Source organism: Nematolebias whitei, chromosome 21, assembly GCF_014905685.2.
Source record: "Nematolebias whitei isolate Nwh7 chromosome 21, NemWhi1, whole genome shotgun sequence".
Taxonomy (NCBI): Eukaryota; Metazoa; Chordata; class Actinopteri; order Cyprinodontiformes; family Rivulidae; genus Nematolebias; species Nematolebias whitei.
This window is the reverse complement of record NC_056518.1, coordinates 33,039,703-33,060,560: the sequence shown is the minus strand read 5'-3', so window position 1 is coordinate 33,060,560 and position 20,858 is coordinate 33,039,703. Positions and strand designations below refer to the sequence as shown.

Genomic DNA, 20,858 nt, shown 5'->3' with positions numbered 1-20,858 from the left:
CCTGTCCAGGGTGTCCCTGTGATGGACTGGAGACCTGTCCAGGGTGTACCCCACCTCTCACACAGTAGTTGCTGGACATGGGCACCAGTGACTCCCGTGACCCAAAATGGAATAAGCGGGTAAAGATGATGGATGGATGGATGAATTAAGTGTAATGTAATATTTTGTTGCTTAACGTCTTGAGTTAATTAAGTGATTTATGTGATTCACCTGTTCACAAATGTTCTGGTCCACCTGTTCACAGATGTTCTGGTCCACCTGTCCACAGATGTTCTGGTCCACCAGTTCACAGATGTTCTGGTCCACCAGTTCACAGGTGTTCCGGTCCACCAGTTCACAGGTGTCCTGGTCCACTCCTCCTGATTAAACTGATGATGTTTTGAGCTCTTCAAACTGCTCCAGCTGTTTGAAGAGCTCCTCCTCCAGATGTTCAGCAGGATTTAAGCTTTCTTTCTTTACCAGCAGGGTACAAACAGATGTCTCTGTGTCTGTATGTAAATGACCGTAATGAGGAGTTGATGGTTTCTAAAACAGTGTTCTCATAAACAGCTACAGCATTTTCAACACGTCTCAGAAGCACCGGGGGTGCTGCGGTGTCATGTGACTGTCTCACAATGGGCCGTTTATGTGCACCAGTGGCAGTCCGAGGCACAACAGCGGCTGCAGGCAGCCACAGTGCAGAGCTTCTTGGTTGCTCAGCCTCGTTTCGTGAGATTATGAAAAGCAGCAGATTTTTCAGGCTGTTCTCGACCAGGGGGCACGTTGTTATCCTAAATGAATGGGCTTCTCTTCTGGACAGTTGGGCCAGTCACACATCGCCATGGTTTGAGACAAGTGAGCACATAGCATTCATTACTTTTTCTCAGTGAGCACATTTGCATAACTGCTGGGTTTGGCATGAACGAGGCATCGAGATGATTATAATCCATGGAGGGGTAAAGAACGCTGTGGGTGGTTATTACTGGTGCAGCGTGTGCTTGTGCCTGCACTCATAACTGCTTATGTTACAACCCTTGGAATAAGTCTAGGAGGTGCAAGGTGTAACACAAAAATTGTAAACTAAACAAAGCTAATAACTCAAAAACAACCCAACTTGGCATTACAATAATTTAATTGTGTAAGAGTTTGAGACAAGAGGGGAAGCCATGAACGTCAGGGTCTCCAAGGCCAAAACAACAAACAAAAGAATGCCCCCTTCTGGCTAGAAGACAAAATCACCTCTTATCTAACCAAACTAAAACTACCATTCCTAGGCTCCCTGGCTGGCCACAAAACAGGAGTAAAGTTAGTTAAAAATAAAATGGCAGAGAACCCCTACCAAACTTCCCATCTAAACAAAAGGTTTCTAAAATAGAGTTGTTCACAGAAGTTAACAGAAATCAACTCAGAGTTGCCAATGTTTTGCACAGAGTTCAGAGTCAACCACACTGCACTGCTCAGAGCCAAGTAGAAATGCCCAAGGAGAAAGGGAGAGAAGCAGAGCAGGCTCTATTCACACAAGGAGAGCTGTTGGTCAGGCTACTTCTTGTTGCTCTTTAAAATAGTTATTGAATCGTGTTTACTTATGTAGGTAAACGTAGATGTTTAACAACCTGCTAAAATACACCAGAATGCAGGAAATGGCATCTACTTTATAAAAAAATATATTTTTGTTTTATTTTTATTTTTTATTTGAAAGTAGTCACTAGATGCACATAATTTTGGAAGTTAATCACATAATATGGCCATCCATCCATCCATCCATTTTCTTTACCCGCTTATTCCATTTTTGGGTCACGGGGGTCGCTGGTGCCCACGTCCAGCAATCACTGTGCGAGGGGCGGGGTACACCCTGGACGGGTCGCAAGTCCATCACAGGGCCACATAGAGACAAACGAGACAAACAACCATTCACTCTCTCACTCACACCTAGGGACAATTTAGAGTTACCAATCAGCCTAACATGCATGTTTTTGGTCTGTGGGAGGAAACCGGAGTACCCGGAGAAAACCCACGCATGCACGGAGAGAACATGCAAACTCCACCCAGAAAGGCCCCTGGACCGGGGTTTGAACCAAGGACCTGCTCGCTGAGAGGCAGCAGCTCTACCAGTTGCGCCACCGTGCTGCCCCATAATATGGCCACCACAGCAATTTTAGCAAACACAAAAATATCTAAAACTTCCATAATAATCATGATCATAAGTTACAGAATATGAGCTAAAGTTTGGTAAGGTAGTAGCTGAAAGTCATGCCCACGGCATGCTCTAACGCCGCTTTGCCATCGATAACGTAGGACTCGAGTCAGTTCTCATCTTATCGGTTCTTCCCTGTTCTGTGGACGGGCATCGTTACTGTAATCTGAGTTCTGTTTTGTTTTTGTTTGTTTGTTTATCCCAACACCGTTTAAAGGCCCGGATGCAGCCGTGCTGCGCCATCATCGCCGATGTCTCTTGGTAGATTTGCTCGTTTCTTGTGCCGTCCAGCTCGCGCTGAATCCTCTGATCCACCAATGAAGACAGAAAGGCCTGGACCTGGTCGCCGGCCCATGGCACTACTTTTGGAGCTTCCACACTGAATTAGAAATAGGGGGAGTGGTGGAGCAGAGGTTAGAGAAGGTGGGCCTGTGATCGGAAGGTCGCTGGTTCAACTCCCCAGACCGACATCATTGATATGTGGGTGGAAAAGGTGAAACACCCACGCCTGCCTCCACCCTCATTTGCTTCACTCTGGCTGGGTCTTTGATCAAGGCCCTTAACCCCCACCATCTGCTCCCCGGGGCGCCCTAGATGCAGCTCTCTGCTCCACACAGAGGCTGTGGTAGCTCGGTGGTCTGTGGTTGTGTCAGGAAGGACATCAGGCGTAAAAAAAACTGCCAAGTCTTTGTGCGAGGCAACCCCTGACGAAGGGAGCAGCCGAAAGAAGAAGGAAAAGTTTTGAACTAGAAACTAGAGAACTTAAAAAACAAATTAACTGGGCGGGTCATTCAGTGACGTAGCTCCACTGTCCAATCAACAGCTGCTGTCCGCTTGCATCAAAATCGTTGTCTTGGAGCGGTTAGCTTGGAACCTCGAACACAGGGTCCCATAAACTGGGCGGAGTGGGGATTGGTACCGGCAGTGGGCTGCGGTGCAGATTCAAAGAGTAGAGACAGGGGCAAAGTGCCAAAACTGCTAATAGAAGATATGTTAACATTTATAGTCAACTCTGTCTGTTAGCAAAATATCTCATGAATGCTTAGACAGATTTTAATGAAGCTTAAAAAAATAAACATAGGATGTGCATCTAAAACTGGGCGGCTGTGGCTGAGTGGTTAGAGCAGTCGTCCTACAATACAAGAGTTGGGGGTTCGATTCCACCTGCAGCCACATGCTGAACGTGTCCCTGAGCAAGACACTGAACCCCTCGTTGCCTCCGATGTGTGTTCCATCAGTGTATGAATGTGATCTAAAGCTCTGATTAGTCTTTGTACAGACTATGTATGAATGGGTGAATGAAGGCACAGATTGTTGTAAAGAGCTTTGAGTATCTTGATATGAAAGAAAGGTGCTATATACAGGAAGTACAGTCCATTTACCATCTAAAACTGATTGACTTTTGGAGTCGGCCCAATTCAAGATGGCCACCACTGATAATCAACCATAGCCACATAAAAATTACTAAAACCTAACTAATTTTACAGATTCTGAACTAAAATTGGATTTTTAGGACACAAAACACTTTAGCTCCCAGTGTGTTCTTCTTGAGTCACTTTTAGTAAAAGTATGCTGAACTGATGCGCTGTAATTCATTTCTGCTACTTTTACAGTGATTTCCTACAAAACACCGGTTTCCCTTGGAGTCGATGTAACAAACCACGTATTCCCAGGAAACAGCATCTTTGTTTGGGATGTTCTGACCATTTGTAGACCTAACCTTCAAGTTTAGTCTAAAACTCAGCAAAATTCTGTGATTTGTTGTCCACCCACAAAACATGTCACTTGTACAATTGAAGGAAGCTACGGGGGGATTCATCCAGGAACACGTGCCGTGTGCGCCGGGACAAAAGGCGATACGAATGAGCGCTTCTGCTTCTTGTGATTTACGGCAGACTGAACCCGTGGCCTCTTCAGCTCGAGTCTCGAGTAGAACGAGAGCTGTAGCTGCGTCACACGTGAGGGAGGTCAGGTCTGAGGAGGTGGCAGGGATCAGTGAGCAGGAAGATCAGCAGCTGAGGACTGAAAGGATCCCAGCTGGATGTCCCCCAGGTCTTACCTCTTGGGTTTCCTGTTTGTTTGTGTTGTTGGTGGTGGTGACAGATGGCTTATCATGACCGTGGTCGTTGTTGGCAAAGGTCACCAGCTGTTTGACACTTTGCTCACTCTCTTCAGGACGTTTATTTTGTATCTCTGCTGCCATGTCAGTTTATGTGTTGTCTTTATCTCATGCAGGATGGCTCTGTGGGGAACCTTGATGAACTGGCTCAGGAGTACTCTCAGTATTACGGCACCTCCCTCAGCGACGTGTGCGAAAGGATGGAGGAGCTACGCAAACGCAAAATAGTCCAAGACAAAGAGATGGTAAAGACTGCTTCTTTTAGTAGCTGAGAATTGTCCTCAACACCTACTGAGAGCTCCACCACATTCCACAACATCTCGTGTGACTAGATGTTTTAGTCTAAAGCTCTGGTGTGATGAACAGTGGTTTCATTCATTCTGACTGAAAATATTGAACACTACCATTTTCAGCCGCTAGATGGCACTCGAGCTGTATGGCATGCTGTTGTGTCATCTAATAGGTAAAAGTGGCTATTAATGACACAATTGGCTTGCCATAACCTGCCACCTTTGTCCAGCTCGCCTGGAGCGACCGTCAAATCAGCTTCATTTTGTTGCGCCGCCCCGGCAAAATGCAGCTAATGTGACCATTGAAGTGCATTTGTTAAGTAAAAGTTCAACTGAGACACACCTTTACTATAATGTGGAGCAAACAAATAATTGTTTTTAAGTGATAATCTTTTTAAAGTCCTCCCATGCATGCTCCCGCGGCCGCCATTTGGCAACAAATTGATTGTTGGCAACAAATTGATTGTTGGCAACAAATTGATTGTTGGCACAACACCATCACACATTTCCAGACTGTCAGCCATGACGTGTAACAAACGCAACCCGTCAGCGGTGACGCGTAATGGATGCGACGTATACGGTGAAGCAACGTATTTGTTTTTTTCACTTTATTAGACATATTTGGACTGATGAGACTTATAGGGCGGAGCTACGTTTACGGCTGAAAATACGGTAGATTTTAAAGACCACAGTGTTTAGAAGGATTCAACCTTTCTTTGAGAGAAAAATTTTAAATGAAGTTAAATATTTAAAAATTTATAAAAGCTATATATAAAAAAAACTCATAGCCGAAATGTCCTAAATAAGCTGAATGTCTAGACACGTTAAGAGCTGAAAGTATGCTGAAGTAGAGTCCAAAAAGCACATAAAACCCACGTGTAAACAGAAAGCAACAGAGCGAACGCTGACTCGGCATTCAGACAATTAGGACATTGTTTTGTCTCTCCAGGGCGGCACTTTCACCACAAAAACAAAAGAATGGGACTGATTTTTTCACCAAACTCAGCTGAATGATTTTCAGGCGTTTGAGGTTCAGCTTGCTCTTTATGTTTAGATGAATCTTCTCTTGTGTTGGGACCTCTATAATCCTGTAACACCGACACTTCACCTGGGAGTTCACACTCGGTGTCATTTCATGATGAGCCTGTGATTTACTGCTTCACTTCCTCTGCGTTTCAGGGAAAGGTTGACTCAGCCGCCACATCGCTGTGTCTCCGCTCGCAGCTCCAGGTGAGTGTCCAGCTCGGAGTGTGTCAGACCCCGAGAGGGGACTTTTCCTCTCCTGTGCGTCAGCAGAGCTTCGATAAGAAGCCACAAAGTATCGCCTGACCCACTGCGAGGCAGAAAACTGCCCTTGAAGCTGAGCTTCGACGGGGGAATGAATGAATATTAAAACAAGGTGAAATGTCAACAGATAAGAGAGCTGCTGCTGAATTACCACTTTCAGAGTCTTCATCACAAACCGGTTCACTGTTTAAAAAAACAACATTATTTAGAGCCCGGCCAATGTGGAAATTTTGGCTTTTGCCGATACCGGTATTGGGAGGGTCAGGCGGCTGCCGATAACAGATATAATGACTGAAAATTTATTAGCTTTGTCCACCCCCCAAAAATCTAAGAAACAGCGAGTGGGGCGGGTCTTGTTTATTTAGCACAGCTGTTAGCAACCCTGAAGCTATACTAAGCTAATCAGATCCACGCTGTACTTAGTCCCACAGCAGGTTTACAAGTGGAGCACTGGTCATAAAAACAGTCTTCCCATAAAGTTATCAAGTGTGTTACAAAAATATAACTTAAACAAAGAAACACCTTCCTGTTCATTGTTTAAACAGTCAGTCACGTATGGTGAAGGTTTAATTATTATTGAACGCAGCAGAGTTTATTTTTCTTTGCAGAGAAGTAAAGATTTTAGACAAACAATTCATTTTATTGAGGACGACAAAGATAATGTTATTAACACTGATATATTTTACCTCTACGTTACATTTATTGATCTGGATAATGTATGCAAGGCAATATAGCCTATACTAGGTTATCTACCCGTTAGCTTGCTAACTTGAGAGGCACGTAGCTAATGACAAGTGGGTTGGAAGACTGAAGATAATTTATTATTGATGATTTATTTTATTTTACAGATCAGTTAAAATAAACTTATCATGCTCTGTTCAGTACAGAGTATTCAGTACAGTATTGCTCCCTGCTTCGGCTGTGCTGAAAGTGAAACTTAAGTGAATGGCCATGACTTGAAAGTAGTCTTTATGCGCCCTCTGCTGGATACTTTGTACAAGTACAGCTGGTTCCACCATTTTTAGGGGTGAAAATTAGAAGTGTTTATATCGGTGCTTAATGGGAGAATTATCACTGATACCGATACGTCCCCAAACGTCTACATCAGCACTACTGATATATCGGTTGGGCTCTAATATTATTATTATTATCATTTGTATTATCTTTTACACTTTCATCTTTGGGTTTTTGAAGCCTTGATTCTGGTGTAAATACTGCATGTTGTAACATTCAGAATTGTTTTGATGTCTTCAAGGAGTCTCTTGGACTCAGCAGTGCCACATCTACTCCAGAGCCAGAGAGAAGGTAAAATTATTTAAAAATCTTAAGCAGGAAACTGGTGGGTTGTATTTATTGCATGCTTGCCAACAGTCCCGATTTGGGCGGCACAGTCCCACTGTCTCACGTCCCACATAGGAAGGGGCGGGACACCCAAATGGCTTGCATTTGACAAGTGCTGGCTAGGTGTACCAGTTTACGTCATAAAAATGTGTTGGTGGGGGAACTGAAACGTCTAAAGGTTCCAGGAACAGTGAGTAACTGCTGTGGCCATCATTACTGGGCAGATGTTGGACTCAAGGTCTGGAGACACAGATGTGGAGTTTTAGGGCAGCTTGTATTTTCTGTTTGTATTTGTTCTGTGTATCTGGTAGAATTTTCAGGGTACTCTGCTTTATTATTACAGTACATAAGGATATGTTGTGATAAAAGTACTATAATATGCATCACAGACAAACTTGTGGTGCTCAGTGTGTAAAAAAAACAGTTTTCAAGAATAATTTGCATCAGCTCAACCTTTCAATAAATATTTAATATACTGATTTTATGGGGTTTTATTTAACCCTAAGAATTTAATGCACATCAAATGGCTGACAAGTAAAAAGTTTGGAATAGATTTTTTCAAAAGTTTCTGGGGAAGCAAGCCCCCGGACCCCCGGACCCCCAGACCCCCGGACCCCCGGACCCCCAGACCCCCGGACCCCCGGACCCCCAGACCCCCGTTCAAATGCTTTGGCTGAAGGTGAATAGCAATAAGGTTTTTGTTAGGATAATTTAATATTGTCCTTAGTAGTTCATTAAATAAATACGCCACACAGGAGCGAGTGAAAAACATCTGTGACCTTTCACATCTCCATCAGTTTCGACTGTGTCTGCGTGCATGTGTATTTGTATGTCTGTTAGCAAAATGTCTCATGAACCACTGGACAGATCATAAAAGAAACTTTAAAAAAGTTATTTCTGGATGTGCATCTACAACTGCTTCAGTGTTGGAGTCAACCTGATTCAAGATGGCCACTACAGCTAAGTGACCACAGGAAACACAAAACTGCTATTTATCTACCACTTTTACAGATATGGAGCTGAAATCTGGAACGGTTGTAGCTGAGCATTAAGCTCAACACTTAAATCAAGCGCTACACATTGTGCTTTAATTCTGCGTGAAATGTTTGACATTAACTGTTGACACAATCCTTATTTGTGGGTTAGCAAAATATCTTAGACACAAATGGTTGGATTTCAATTAAACCCCCAGAAAGCAATTAGTGGATGTGCATCTACATTTGTTTAGGTTTTGGAGTGAACTCAATTTAAAATGCCCGCCACAACTAATTGGCATGAGCCAATACAAAAATGCCAGTTTAACAGACAAGGAGCTAAACGTTGGTGTGCTAGCAGCTAAAACAGCTGATTGGAGACTACCTGAAGACAACCACCTGTTGTTATCCACCTGAAAAGGGTCTTGCTCTTCCTTAATCTTTAATGTGGCCCGAACTGCAACGTGTACCCCCAACGACTGTCTTGGCACCGTGACTTGCTTTTACTTTTATTGGCATTTCAAGTTACCATGGCGACATCATTCGCAAACAAAGATGCCATTTTTCTCATTAAAACAAACTTTAAATTAGACATTTTTAGAGATTTATGCTAAAATTTGATGTGGTGGTAGCTGAGAGCAATGCCCCATGAATAATGAATTCAAGTAAAATATTTAAGATGGCCACCAAAGCTAAATTTAAATTACTTTTACTCGGTTGTTTTTACACATACAGAGCTGAAATTTGTTGTGTTTATAGCTGAGAGCGTTCCCCGTCACAAACGGAGTCCAAATCAAAAATCCAAGATGGCCACCATGGCTTAAAAAATACTACAACTCATTGAAGTTTGGCTACATTGAGCTGTAATTTGGTATAGTGGTAGCTGAGAGCGAACCCCAACACAGTACTGTCAAATCAAAAAGTAAAAATGGCCGCAGCGTGGCAGTCCCCGTCAAAGTTTCTCCAGGAACTTTCCAGGACTTCCTGTCTTCTCTGGTCGGTGAAGGTGCACATCACCAAGACTCTCCTCTGAGCAGGTTTGACTTATCGAAGGCTCGTTCGCTCAGACAGTGCCACGTGTTGTCTCTGTCACCACTGGGGACACGTGCGTTTCCTCTGCTTCCCTGTGCCCTTGAGCCACACGTATGAGGCATTTCTGTGTGACCCTCACACTTCCTTCCTTCCCTCCATTGTTTCTTTTAAAAACTTTATTCATGTTGTGTCACTGGAAGCTGAACGAGATCCAAGAGTTTAGGTGATGAGTATTAAGAAAGCAGCATGTTCCGTTTATTGGGTTTGTTTATAGGACGAGTCAGAGAAACGTGCTTTCAAGAAACGAAACTGCTCCTGTGTGCAACCCGTGCGTCATCAGCGTGGGGGGGGGGACGCTGCCCCTTAGCTGATTACAAGCACACAGCTGCATGTAACACCAGAAACCAGAGAGGTTATTTTTAGGAGAGCCGAAGCATTTCAGAAAGAATATTTAAATTAAGAGTTTCTATATTTACTTGCCCAACTGAAGACAGACTTTTAAAATGAAATTTATTACGACGTTGTCTTTCTCTCAGGCAGTTATAAACTAAACGGTGTCGTGACATTTCCTGTGGCAAGCAGAGAACACAATAAGCCTTTGACATTATAACACCGAGACAAACCGGAGAAATTGCATTTTCTGCAAAAATGCATCTGAATGCTGAATGGTTCTGCTGAAACTAGATGAAGAAGCTGAAACTGAGTTAAAGATAAAAGAAGCAGAGCACGAGCTAAACGGAGATGTTTCCTGTCATAAATAAATCTCCCATACGAGTAAACTCCTCGTTTACGACCAGACCACCCTGAACACGCCCGATCTCTGAAGCTCTGCCGTGTCGGGCCTGGTTAGTACCTGGATGGGAGACCACCTGGTCTAATACTAGGTGCTGTAAGCTTCTCACCATGGGGTGCGTTGTTCAAGCCAAGAGCCATCGTGGGGGCTAAGCACCGTTAAAGGTCAGATCTTAGCATCGCCCCTGTTGGTAAGCTACAACGAGATGAGGAGGGAGAGCAGAGAAAACGAAGAGAATAGCTTGGAACAACAGGGACTGCTTTAATTCAGTGGGTTAATGTTTTATTAAAGTTAAGATCCTGTTTGTGTTTTAGGCTTCCCATGCACAAATCCAGCTCAGACGATGGATCAGGAGGTAAGTCGAGTGCAATCCTACTGACGGGTTTGTTTAGTACACATTTCATGTCTTTACTTAAATTAAAGCATAAGAATTTTAACTTTTCACATTTTTGTGTGGTTTATTAATCTTAGTGCATTAAAATAAATCGATGTGCCATCATAGGTAAATGGGATGGAAAGAGAAAAAGCAAGTCTTTCTGGCAAAGTTTCTGTAAGTCTCAGAAAGGAGTGATGCGTCAAACTTCCAAAGGTAAATAAATACCAGAAACTTGTAAAACCACAGTTCTTTAAAAGTTTGGAACTTGTGTAAAATGTGAATAAAAACACAATTCAGTTATATTCAAATCTCATAAACTCACAGTGGAACACAGTAAACATCCTGATGCATGCTCAATAATCCAGGTAGAAAAATCTAAAAAAGTTAAATCTGGTCCTCTGGACATTCAAAAAAAAACAAAAACAAAGCAAATCAACAAAAAATGTAGAACACAGTAAACCTTTTTGGGTCACGGGGGGTCACTGGTGCCCATGTCCAGCAGTCACTGTGTGAGGGGCGGGGGACATCCTGGACAGGTCTCAAGTCCATCACAGGGACACCTGGACAGGTCTCCAGTCCATCACAGGGACATCCTGGACAGGTCTCCAGTTCATCACAGGGACATCCTGGACAGGTCTCCATTTCATCACAGGGACACCTGGACAGGTCTCCAGTTCATCACAGGGACATCCTGGACAGGTCTCCAGTTCATCACAGGGACACCTGGACAGGTCTCCAGTCCATCACAAGGACATGTGGAGACAAACAAGACAATTTAGAGCCACCAATCAGTCTAACATGCATGTTTTTGGTGTGTGGGAGGAAACCGAAGTACCCGGAGAAACCCATGCAGCATGGAGAGAACATGCGAACTCCACCCAGAAAGGCCCCCGGTCATGATTTGATCCGGCGACCTTCTCGAGAAGAGGCGACAGCTCTACTAACTGATCCACCGTGCCACCATATTAAAAGTTCAAACTAAGAAATTTTATCAATATTTTGGGAAAATGAGGTAATTTTGAATTTGATGGCAGCAACATGTCAACGTTTTCTGTGAACAAACCTCTTTTCTTTTACCGTCAGTCTGTAAACGTTCATGACCTGCAGAGGAGACCAGCGGTTGGAGGTTTTGGAGAGACTGTTGTCCCGTTCTGGTCTGATGGAGGATTTCTTCTGTTCTACACTCCTGGGATGTTTTACTGGATGTTTTGTTTCGTGGTGCATCAGATGTTTTCAGTCGTTGAACATCTGGATGCAGGCAGGTCAGTTCAGCACCTGGATGGAAGCAGATGTTCTAAAACCTGTGGATACTTTTCTGCATTGATTGAGTCTTTCCAGATGTTTGAGCTGTCCATGCCAGATACACTAATGCACCCCCATACCATCAGCAAAACAGGTTGGATAGTCCTGTTCCTCTTTAGTACGGAGGACTTGGCGTCTCTGGTTTCCAAACAGAACTTCACATTTGGACCAGTCTGACCTCAGAACAGTTCAGTCCATTTGAAGTGAGCTCTGATCCAGAGAACATGGCAGCGGTTCTGGATGGTGTTCACATCTGGCTTCTTCTTCACCTGGTAGAGCTTTGAGCAGCATCTGTGGATGAACTGTGCTTACAGACAATGATCTGTGGAAATGTTCCTGAGCCCAGAACAGAACCTGAACCAGACCTGGTTTTAGTGCAGAACTCTTATAGAAGCTTGAAATCTGTTGGTTCTGTGATCTGTAGGTGATGCCTGCCCAACCTCTTCCCATTTTTCACCATTCTGAAAAAGTTCTACTAGTTTTAAATGATGCTTTGGGCAGACTGGTGAACCTCTGCCCTTCTGAGAATTTTTATTTTGTGCCCAGTCCTCTTACTGACTTACTGGCCTGTTACCAGTTCTTCTAGTTAGTTGCCTAAATGTTCCTCCAGCTGTTGTATTCGTACCACTTGTTTTTACAGCCTTCGCTCCCATCTTAACATCTGAGATGTGTTGCTGCCATAAAATTTAAAATGACCTTATTTTATGTTTTTATAAAATGGTACAACTTTAGTTTAAACATGAAACATCTTTACTGTGTTCCAATGGGAATTAAATCTGGGTTTATTGCAAATTGTTGAATTTGGTCTTTATTGACATTTGACGCATGTCCCAATACTTTCCATTGGAGTTACAGTATATTTACATGCAAAAAACATAAATCATCTTTTTGTTGATGATTTTTTGCAGGTGACGATGTCGGCTTTGTGGCCAGTGAAATCACCATGGGTGATGAAGAGCGTATTCAGCTGATGATGATGGTGAAGGAGAACATGATCTCTATAGAAGAAGCCCTTGCACGAGTACGAAGCTCTGGAAGCCAGATTGTTTTGTTGTAAACAGTAAATAAGATTAATTAGGAGCGTTGTGATCAGACTGCCAGTCATTGTGGACAACAGTGTTTGTGCTTGTGTGTGTCGAGGCTCCATCTTCTAACAAGCTAATCCTTTTCACAGCTGAAGGAGTTTGAGATCCACAACAGGCAAAGTGTCCGATCGGATCTCACAGAGTCCCCGGATCCTTACGGTTCCTGCTCACACGAGCCGTTCGGCTGCAGCGTAAGTGTCAAACCTGTCAGGGCGTCCTGCTCACAGCCAAAGCACAAACTTCGGCTGTGAGTTGTGATGGAGGCTCTCTGGTTTAGAGGTGCCACGGCTGCTGAGCTGTTGACAGTTTGGCTCTGTCCCCGTCCCGGCGGTGAACCGAGGTCCCTCTAAAGCCGTGCAGCTCAGGGCCCGCTCCCACCCACAGAGCACCGGGGGCTTCTATTCATCGTTGTCAAAGTGGTAGCGCCCCCCCCCCCCCCCCCCCCATTGTGCTGCGGTGAGCGGTGGATCCAGCTCGGGGCCCCTGCTATGCACAGCACAGCTCTTTTATGGGTGGGGTGATGGGGGGCTCAGGTTCAGGGCACATTTTTCACATTCATCCTGCGTGTTTCTCTAAAGTTGAGTTTTATGCTGAGTCAGGATCTTTTTGTTCGTTTCCTCCTTACTTTATTTTTCAATCAAACTTCTGCTTTGTTCTCGTTTAAATATCAACGTGTTCATCTTGATAAGTTATGACGTTTGGTTTTGTATTTTTTATATTTTTCTAAATATTTAACATTAATTACAAATATTTTATCTACAGCAATAAATTAATATATATTCAGCTCCTTCAAAAAATAAATTTTGCTTTTAGCTGTGGTTTTGCAGATTATAGCTTTTAGCTACAAGTTTGCTGATTTTAGTTGCAGTTTAGCTGTTCGCTTGATTTAGAGTTTAGCTGATTTTAGCTTTTAGTTAAAGCTATACTAATTAGAACTTTTAGCTAAAGTTTTACTCATTTTAGCTTTTAGCTATGGTTGTATTGATTTTAGCTGTTAAAGCTGTTCTAATTTGAGCTTGTGTAGTTTTTTTTTTTTTAGTTTTTAGCTGTGGTTTTGCATATTACAGCTTTTATCTACAATTTTGCTGATTTTTAGCTGCAGTTTAGCTGTAATTATTTAAAGTTAGATACAGTTTTGCACAGAGCGACACCAAACTACCCGGTGGTCGTTTATTCCCTTTAAATAGCTGAAGAGCTAAAGAGCTGCTGAAAACCTTGTGATTCTAAATAAGGACAAACATTTAGTTTGAAACACAACTTTAATTCTTATAATTATTAATCTCATGAAGAGTATGAATAATTCTGTCTGTACTAGTTTAGCATAACTTTAATCATTACTAAAATCATTTGCTAATTTTTTGTTTACTTTTTCACAAACTGAAGATGTTTATGAGGCCGACTGGAATGTGTTGGAGAAGCTGAAACAGTTGTTAAAACAAGCCGAACAGAAGCTAAAACTAGCAAAACATTATCTAAAAGCTGATTTGATAGAGTAGTAAAGCATTATCTAAAAATTAAAATGACTAAAAGTGTAAATGCATTTAGAAACTGAAAAAAATAACGTACTAAAAAACGTTGCTAAACGCTCAAATAAAAGCTAAATAATAACTTCAAGCTAATTTTTTTGCTAAAAGCTAAATGTAGCAAAGTGGTAGCTAAAGGCTAAAAGTAACAGTAGCTACGTGCTAAAAGCAGCATAAGAAGACACAAATAAAGAAGCAGATTTTACAAGGAGGTGAGGAGAATAAAATGTTTTTCTATATGAAGTTATTTTTAAAGAATAAAAGTCACAGTTAACTATTTCCAACAGAGACAAATGTTTTAACACATGAATGGTTAAAATAGCCCAAAGTAGAATCTTTTGAAGTCGTTTAATTGTCTAAAACATACAGAAGAAACTGAAAACAACAAAACAAAGAACATGTTTTCAGTAAAAACGGATCCTCGTTGTTTCTCCCTTCAGCCCGGCGACCCGTCCGACAACGAGGAGGAATCCGTGACGTTTAAAAGACTTCACAAACTCGTCAGCTCCACCCGCAAAGCTAAAAGAAAGCTGATCAGGATGGATGAAGCTAAGAGGCCGGAAGTGGAAGGTACAGAACCCGTTATCTGCACGACCGGATTTACACCGTGACTTTAAGTTTAAGTTTAGAAGTGACAGTTTTTAACTGTGCCTCTAAGTTGTTTTGGCTTTTATCGTGTTTTTTAACGAGAAGCTGCGGCGGCGATGCTAATAACATTATTTTCAAAGTTTGACCAAAACAGCTGTAACTATCTGTTATCTAACAAAGTCACGTCCTCTGGACAGATTCAAAAAAATAAAGATAACTATAAAAAAAAAAAATAATAGTCTTTATGCAGTTGGGGTTTTTATTTCAATTTTTTTATATTTAATCTTATTTTATTTATTTATTTATTTATTTATTTATTTATTATTTGTTTTGATCCGTCCAGAGGACCTGACTTAACTTTGTTAGATTTTCCTACCTGGATTATTGAGCATACTCAGGGTCTGTTACCTTGAAATGGTTTTAGTTGAAATCTGTGAGATGAAAGGCGGCGGGTGAAATGCATTTCTTCAACGTTGGATCTTTGACATCGTCCTTTTTCACCCACACAGAGAACCTGAGGGACGCCAGCAGGTCCCCGGGTTCAGGCGGACAGAGGAACCCTTTGGTCGACTCTTCAGCCTCGTCTCCTCAGAAACCGCTCGTCCCTGACAGGGACTCGGACAGCCTCGCCTCCTCCCCGTCATCCAGCAGCGTGGACACCTGCAGCAGCCAAACCCAGAGCTTCGGCAAGTCCAGCAGGAGACCCGTTAACCAAGAGGCTGTTGTAGCTGGGGAGGTGAGGGCGGCAGGCGGGGGCTCTTTTTCTGAAATGGATCGCACCGAGGAGGAACCCAAACTTGTGCGCTCACAAACTGACGAAGCGCTCCGGCACCGAGTGCTGGGCTCACTTAGTCTCCACGGGGTGAGTATAGAACGATATGTTGTTTTGTACTTCAGGATACACTGAGGTCACATTATATGAAGCCGGGGCCTTACTGTCTGTTTATGTAGTCAGTCATAGCAGCCGTCTGCCACGTTTTCTATCATAAACCAGTTATTTTCTGCTCAACAGCTGGATTCTGTTTATGTAAATATATCTCCAAACAAAAGGTGCACATAAACAAAAGTCAGGACTTGTTTCTGCAGCAAGTGTTTAGATGTACCTTCTAAATCAGGTTTTCAATTGAAATTCACCAAGATCCACCTTTTTCTATGGAAACGTGCAAAATATATATTTATTCATGTTCTCTTTTCGTGACAGACTTGCTACTTTTCTCCACTCATATTATTGTTGTTTTTAGGCCTGTACCTCTCTGTGGGCTGGCAGCGTGTTTCTGCAGAAAGAACCAGAGACAAACTGCAGGCCAGATGTGGGAAATACTGTAAATGCTAAAAAAAAAAGTTGCATCACCTAAAACAAATTACCACAACAACTAAAAAGGTTGTGCTGCCTAAACATGAAATAAGTTAAGTGTGGAATGTCTGTCTGCAGAGAATGACTTAACGCTACAAAAGGTGCGTCTCCTAAAATGAATTATTTAAATGCAGGTCCACTGTTCCACTAATTCCTTGAGCTCTTCCCACGCTCGAGTTTTTGCTTTTGCAACCACAGAAACCACCACAGTCGTTCTGGTCACCCCGTACCCGTCACCTGCTAGACCTCCTGAAACCGGAATTTTACAACAGAAGTCTTGAACGTGGCCCGTTCAGAGTCCATGTCCATGATCTCCTCAGGGACATGAGAAAAACTTTCCCAGAGGTTGTGATTGCACAGAGAGGGGGCTCCACCAGACAATCCCAGTTCACTCTCACAATGTGTTTGGGTTTACCAGGACTGTCTGCTGAAGAGGGAGCTGAGCTGTAAGACAAAGCTCTCTGTTTACTGGTCAGTCTACGTTCCTCCCTCACCTGTGGTCCTGAACTCTGGGTAGAGACTGAAAGAATGAGATTGTGGATCCAGGAGGCTGAAATTGAGTTTCCTCTGCAGAGCTGGACTCTCCCTTAGAGACAGGCTGAGAAGTTCAGTTATCAGGAGAGACTCGGAGTAGAACCTCTGCTCCTCCACATCGAGAGGAGCCAGCTGAGGTGCTTTGGGCATGTCTGACTGGGCGGAGACCCCGGGAAAGACCCAGGACAACTGAGAGACTACGTCTCTCAGTTGTCCTGGGACCTTGGAGTCCTCCCAGAAGAGCTGGAAGAGGTCGCTGTGGAAAGAGATGTCTGGACCTCCCTGCTCAAGCTGCTGCCCACGAGACCTGACTTTGGAATAAGTGGAAGAAAATGGACGGACGGACGGACGGACGGATGGACGGACGGACGGACGGACGGACAGACGAACGAATGTCCAGCAGCCTTCCCCCCCATGTTAACTAACTCACCACCAGGTGGTAACAGCTCTGCCTGTCACTTCACCCAAGTATCCAGGAAACAGGTCCACAGGTCTGATGACATGATTACAAAGTCAATCAACAACCTTTGGCTTACAGAGGCCTGGTACCAAGTACATCAGTACCAAGTACATCAGTACCAAGTACATCAGTACCAAGTACATCAGTACCAAGTAGCATCAGTACTAAGTAGCATCAACATGTGGCATGGAGGCTGCACAGCTGCAGAAAGAAAAGCTTTGCAGAGAGTGGTGAAGGCTGCACAGAAGATGTTGGAGTCAGTCTCCCCACCATCACAGACATCTACACCTCCAGATGCAGGAAGAGGACCACCTGCATCATGAAGGACCTCACTCACCCAGCACACACACTTTTTGCCCCACTCCCCTCAGGAAGGAGGTTAAAGAGTATTAAGTGTAGAACCACTAGACTGAGGAACAGCTTCTACCCTGAGGCTGTTAGACTCATGAATCTCTAACCAGAATAATCACTGTGAAGAATCACATCATGTTGCTGCTGATCTGTTTCAAGTTGCTGCTGATCTGTTTCAAGTTGCTGCTGATCTGTTTCATGTTGCTGCTGATCTGTTTCATGTTGCTGTTCATTCGTGCTCATCTGCTCACACAGACTCATGTTCGTGCTGCTGTTGCTCGGCGTATTGTTTTTGTACTACTAGTGTTTAGTGCACTCGTAGTTGAGCATATTTCTTAGTTCATATCTTACATCCTATGTTTTTTCTTTACGTTTTATATTTTTGCTGGATGTAACTGGGACCCTGTGTACACAATTTTGTTCTGCCACATGTACCACATGTGATGAGAATGATAATAAAGAACCTTGACCTTGGCCAGGGTAGGAAGGAATCCAGCCTCTCTCCAGGATTTGTGTTCCAGCACCCCAGCTGTGCATAGAGGTGAGTCCAACTTTAGTTGGTATCGTTCAACCTCACGCATGAGCTCCGGCCAATGAGGTGACATCCCCCGTCCCCAGAGCTAGTTTATACTACCAGGAGTTGGCACTAGGGACCCTCGCTTGCCGCCTGGCTTGTATGACACCCAGCACCCAACCTCGATGCTCCTCCTCACAGTTGGTGGGCCCATATGAAGGTAGCACCCTGTCTCATCTCCTGGCTTGGCCCGGCCAAGCCCCAGGAGCCAAGGCTTGACGACCAGGCATTGCCTCGCCAAAAGTATTTACTGTAAATGCTAGAAAACATGGGCTGTCTTACTTACATGCTAGACAAGGGTGTTTTTTTTTTTAGTTCTGCTGAATTTTACAATCGATCCATTGTTGGTGTCCAGATCTGGACTGTGACCTGCCATCTGGAGACCTGAATCTAAACCATCAGAGGTTTTCATTTATTCACAGAGAGCTTGCAGCTTTGGAGGATTTGACCTCACCAGCCGCTCAGTATCTTCTGACAAAGATAACACGGTATGAAACGACTATTCTATTAAAAACAATCATCTGAAAATAATTATTGACTTTTATTTTTATTTCTGCTGTACCTGAGTTTTTTCTTACTTCATGTTCAAATAGACTAAAGATGGAGAGAGTGGTGTGACAGACGAGGTTAAGTCTCCACCAACATCACGGATTTCTTTGGGCAAAAAGGTCAAGTCTGTGAGGGAAACGATGAGGAAACACATTTCCAAGAGATATCACTCTTCTCTCTCTGAGCAGGTACTTTAGGGAAATAATTAAGTGAGGTCAATTTACAAATTGTTGTGAAATTGTTTCATTTTGCTGCTGCATCCCAGTTGAGTCCAGACCGATGTTGCAGCTGCCCCCACTCACCTCAGACGGACTCCGACTCTTTGGAGAAGCCCAAGCTGAAGCCAGGAGGGTCTGTGGAAAGCCTGAAGAGTTCTCTCAGCGGTCAGAGTTCCATGAGTACGTTGGCAGGTTTCCTGATGGGAACGTTGGTTTGTTGTGTGTCCTACAGGTGCTTGAAGTGGTTTCAATCATCTGAACGGTGGCAGCTCGTGATCCTGGCGTTTGTGTTTTTTGTAGGTGGTCAGACCGTCGGCACCACCGACTCCTCCAACAGCAACAGAGAGAGCGTGAAGTCCGAGGATGGAGAGGAAGATGAGGTGCCTTACCGTGGGCCGTTCTGTGGACGTGCTCTGGTTCACACCGACTTCACTCCAAGTCCGTACGACACGGACTCCCTCAAGCTGAAGGTGAGCCGCGGTAAACCTCACAAGAACGGCAAAAGTTCTCAAAGTCTCTCGAGCTTCACCGGCCTCTTTCTGCAGAGCGGAGATGTCATCGATATCATCAGTAAGCCCCCGATGGGGACGTGGATGGGCATGCTCAACGGTAAAGTCGGCACCTTCAAGTTCATCTACGTGGACGTGTTGAACGAAGAAGCGAAGCCGAAAAAGACCCGAAGGAGGAGAAAGGCCCGGCAACCCAAACCCACATCTGTGGAGGAACTACTTGATCGCATCAATCTCAAAGTAATGACCTGGAGTCGTGATAGAAACTTGTCAAACTTGTTTAAGACACTAAATGCCAAACGTAGCAAAGCAGTGGCTAAAAGCTAAATCTAGCAAAATGCTCACCCAATGATAAAAGTAACAAAAAACTGGCTGAAAGCTAAAAGTAGCAAAAGATTAGCTAGAAGCTAATATTTACCAACGTTGCAAAAAGGCCAAAGTAGCAAAATTCTAGCGAAAAACTGTGAAGGGTTACCTAAACGCTAAAAGTACTAAAAATCTAGATGAAGTTATGCAAAGGCTAGCTAGAAGCTAAAAGAAGCAAAGGGCTAACTGAAAGCTCAGTTTAGCCAAATGAAAGACTAAAAAAGTCAAAGTTAAATGTTTTGAAGTTTTAAAGTCACATAAAGCTAAAGTCACAGCACCCGTCTCTGTTGCTGAACGTTTGGAGATACAAACAGCTTAAATGGAGCAAAGAATGTAGATGTAGTTGCTAATAAAGTACAGAAAAATAAAACCATAAGAAGTGTGGAAAAACATCTATCACCTGCCACCAAAGACCAACAACGTTTTATTTGTTTGTGTGCTTTTTTTGTATGTTTTGCTTGAGCAAAATATCTAATGAAGCCCTGGATGGAGTTTAATGAAATAATAATTGGATATTCTACCACTGACCCACCTTCAGAGTCAGCCCAATTCAAGATGGCCGCCACAGCCAACTGACGTTCAAAACACAAATATATAGAGAGCTCAATCAGTTTTACACATATTGTTCTGACATTTGCTGAGACGTAGCATAAAGACATACTTTAAGTGTTAACAGGATGTTCATATTTGTTTGCCATTAACTGGTTAGATTCAGCTCTGTTAGCAAAATATCTCATGAACCACAGAACAAAAATCATTGGCTGAAAATGGTAAATGAAATGTACTTATACAACTCCTTTCTATCTAATGAAGATACTCCAAGCTCTTTACAACACAATCTGTGTCCCCTTTTACCTCCTACACACACTTTCATACAGCTCTCTACTACACACACATTCATACAGCTCTCTACTACACACACATTCATACAGCTCTCTACTACACACACATTCATACAGCTCTCTACTACACACACATTAATACAGCTCTCTACTACACACACATTCATACAGCTCTCTACTACACACACACATTCATACAGCTCTCTACTACACACATT

The 20,858-nt window shown here is 43.3% G+C and overlaps 1 protein-coding gene across 1 annotated transcript in view; it reads left to right on the top strand.

Annotated features, from left to right (window-relative positions):
• Positions 1-20,858, top strand: part of sash1b (SAM and SH3 domain containing 1b) — an 89,378-nt gene that overhangs the window by 61,340 nt on the left and 7,180 nt on the right. The window contains exons 2-15 of the mRNA XM_037694834.1: positions 4,409-4,537; positions 5,762-5,812; positions 7,125-7,174; positions 10,324-10,364; positions 10,512-10,598; positions 12,596-12,708; positions 12,862-12,963; positions 14,736-14,865; positions 15,393-15,745; positions 18,579-18,644; positions 18,750-18,893; positions 18,971-19,103; positions 19,224-19,393; positions 19,469-19,672. Of these exons, the coding sequence (XP_037550762.1) occupies positions 4,409-4,537; positions 5,762-5,812; positions 7,125-7,174; positions 10,324-10,364; positions 10,512-10,598; positions 12,596-12,708; positions 12,862-12,963; positions 14,736-14,865; positions 15,393-15,745; positions 18,579-18,644; positions 18,750-18,893; positions 18,971-19,103; positions 19,224-19,393; positions 19,469-19,672 (1,773 nt within the window). The remainder of the gene's footprint in view (positions 1-4,408; positions 4,538-5,761; positions 5,813-7,124; positions 7,175-10,323; positions 10,365-10,511; positions 10,599-12,595; positions 12,709-12,861; positions 12,964-14,735; positions 14,866-15,392; positions 15,746-18,578; positions 18,645-18,749; positions 18,894-18,970; positions 19,104-19,223; positions 19,394-19,468; positions 19,673-20,858) is intronic.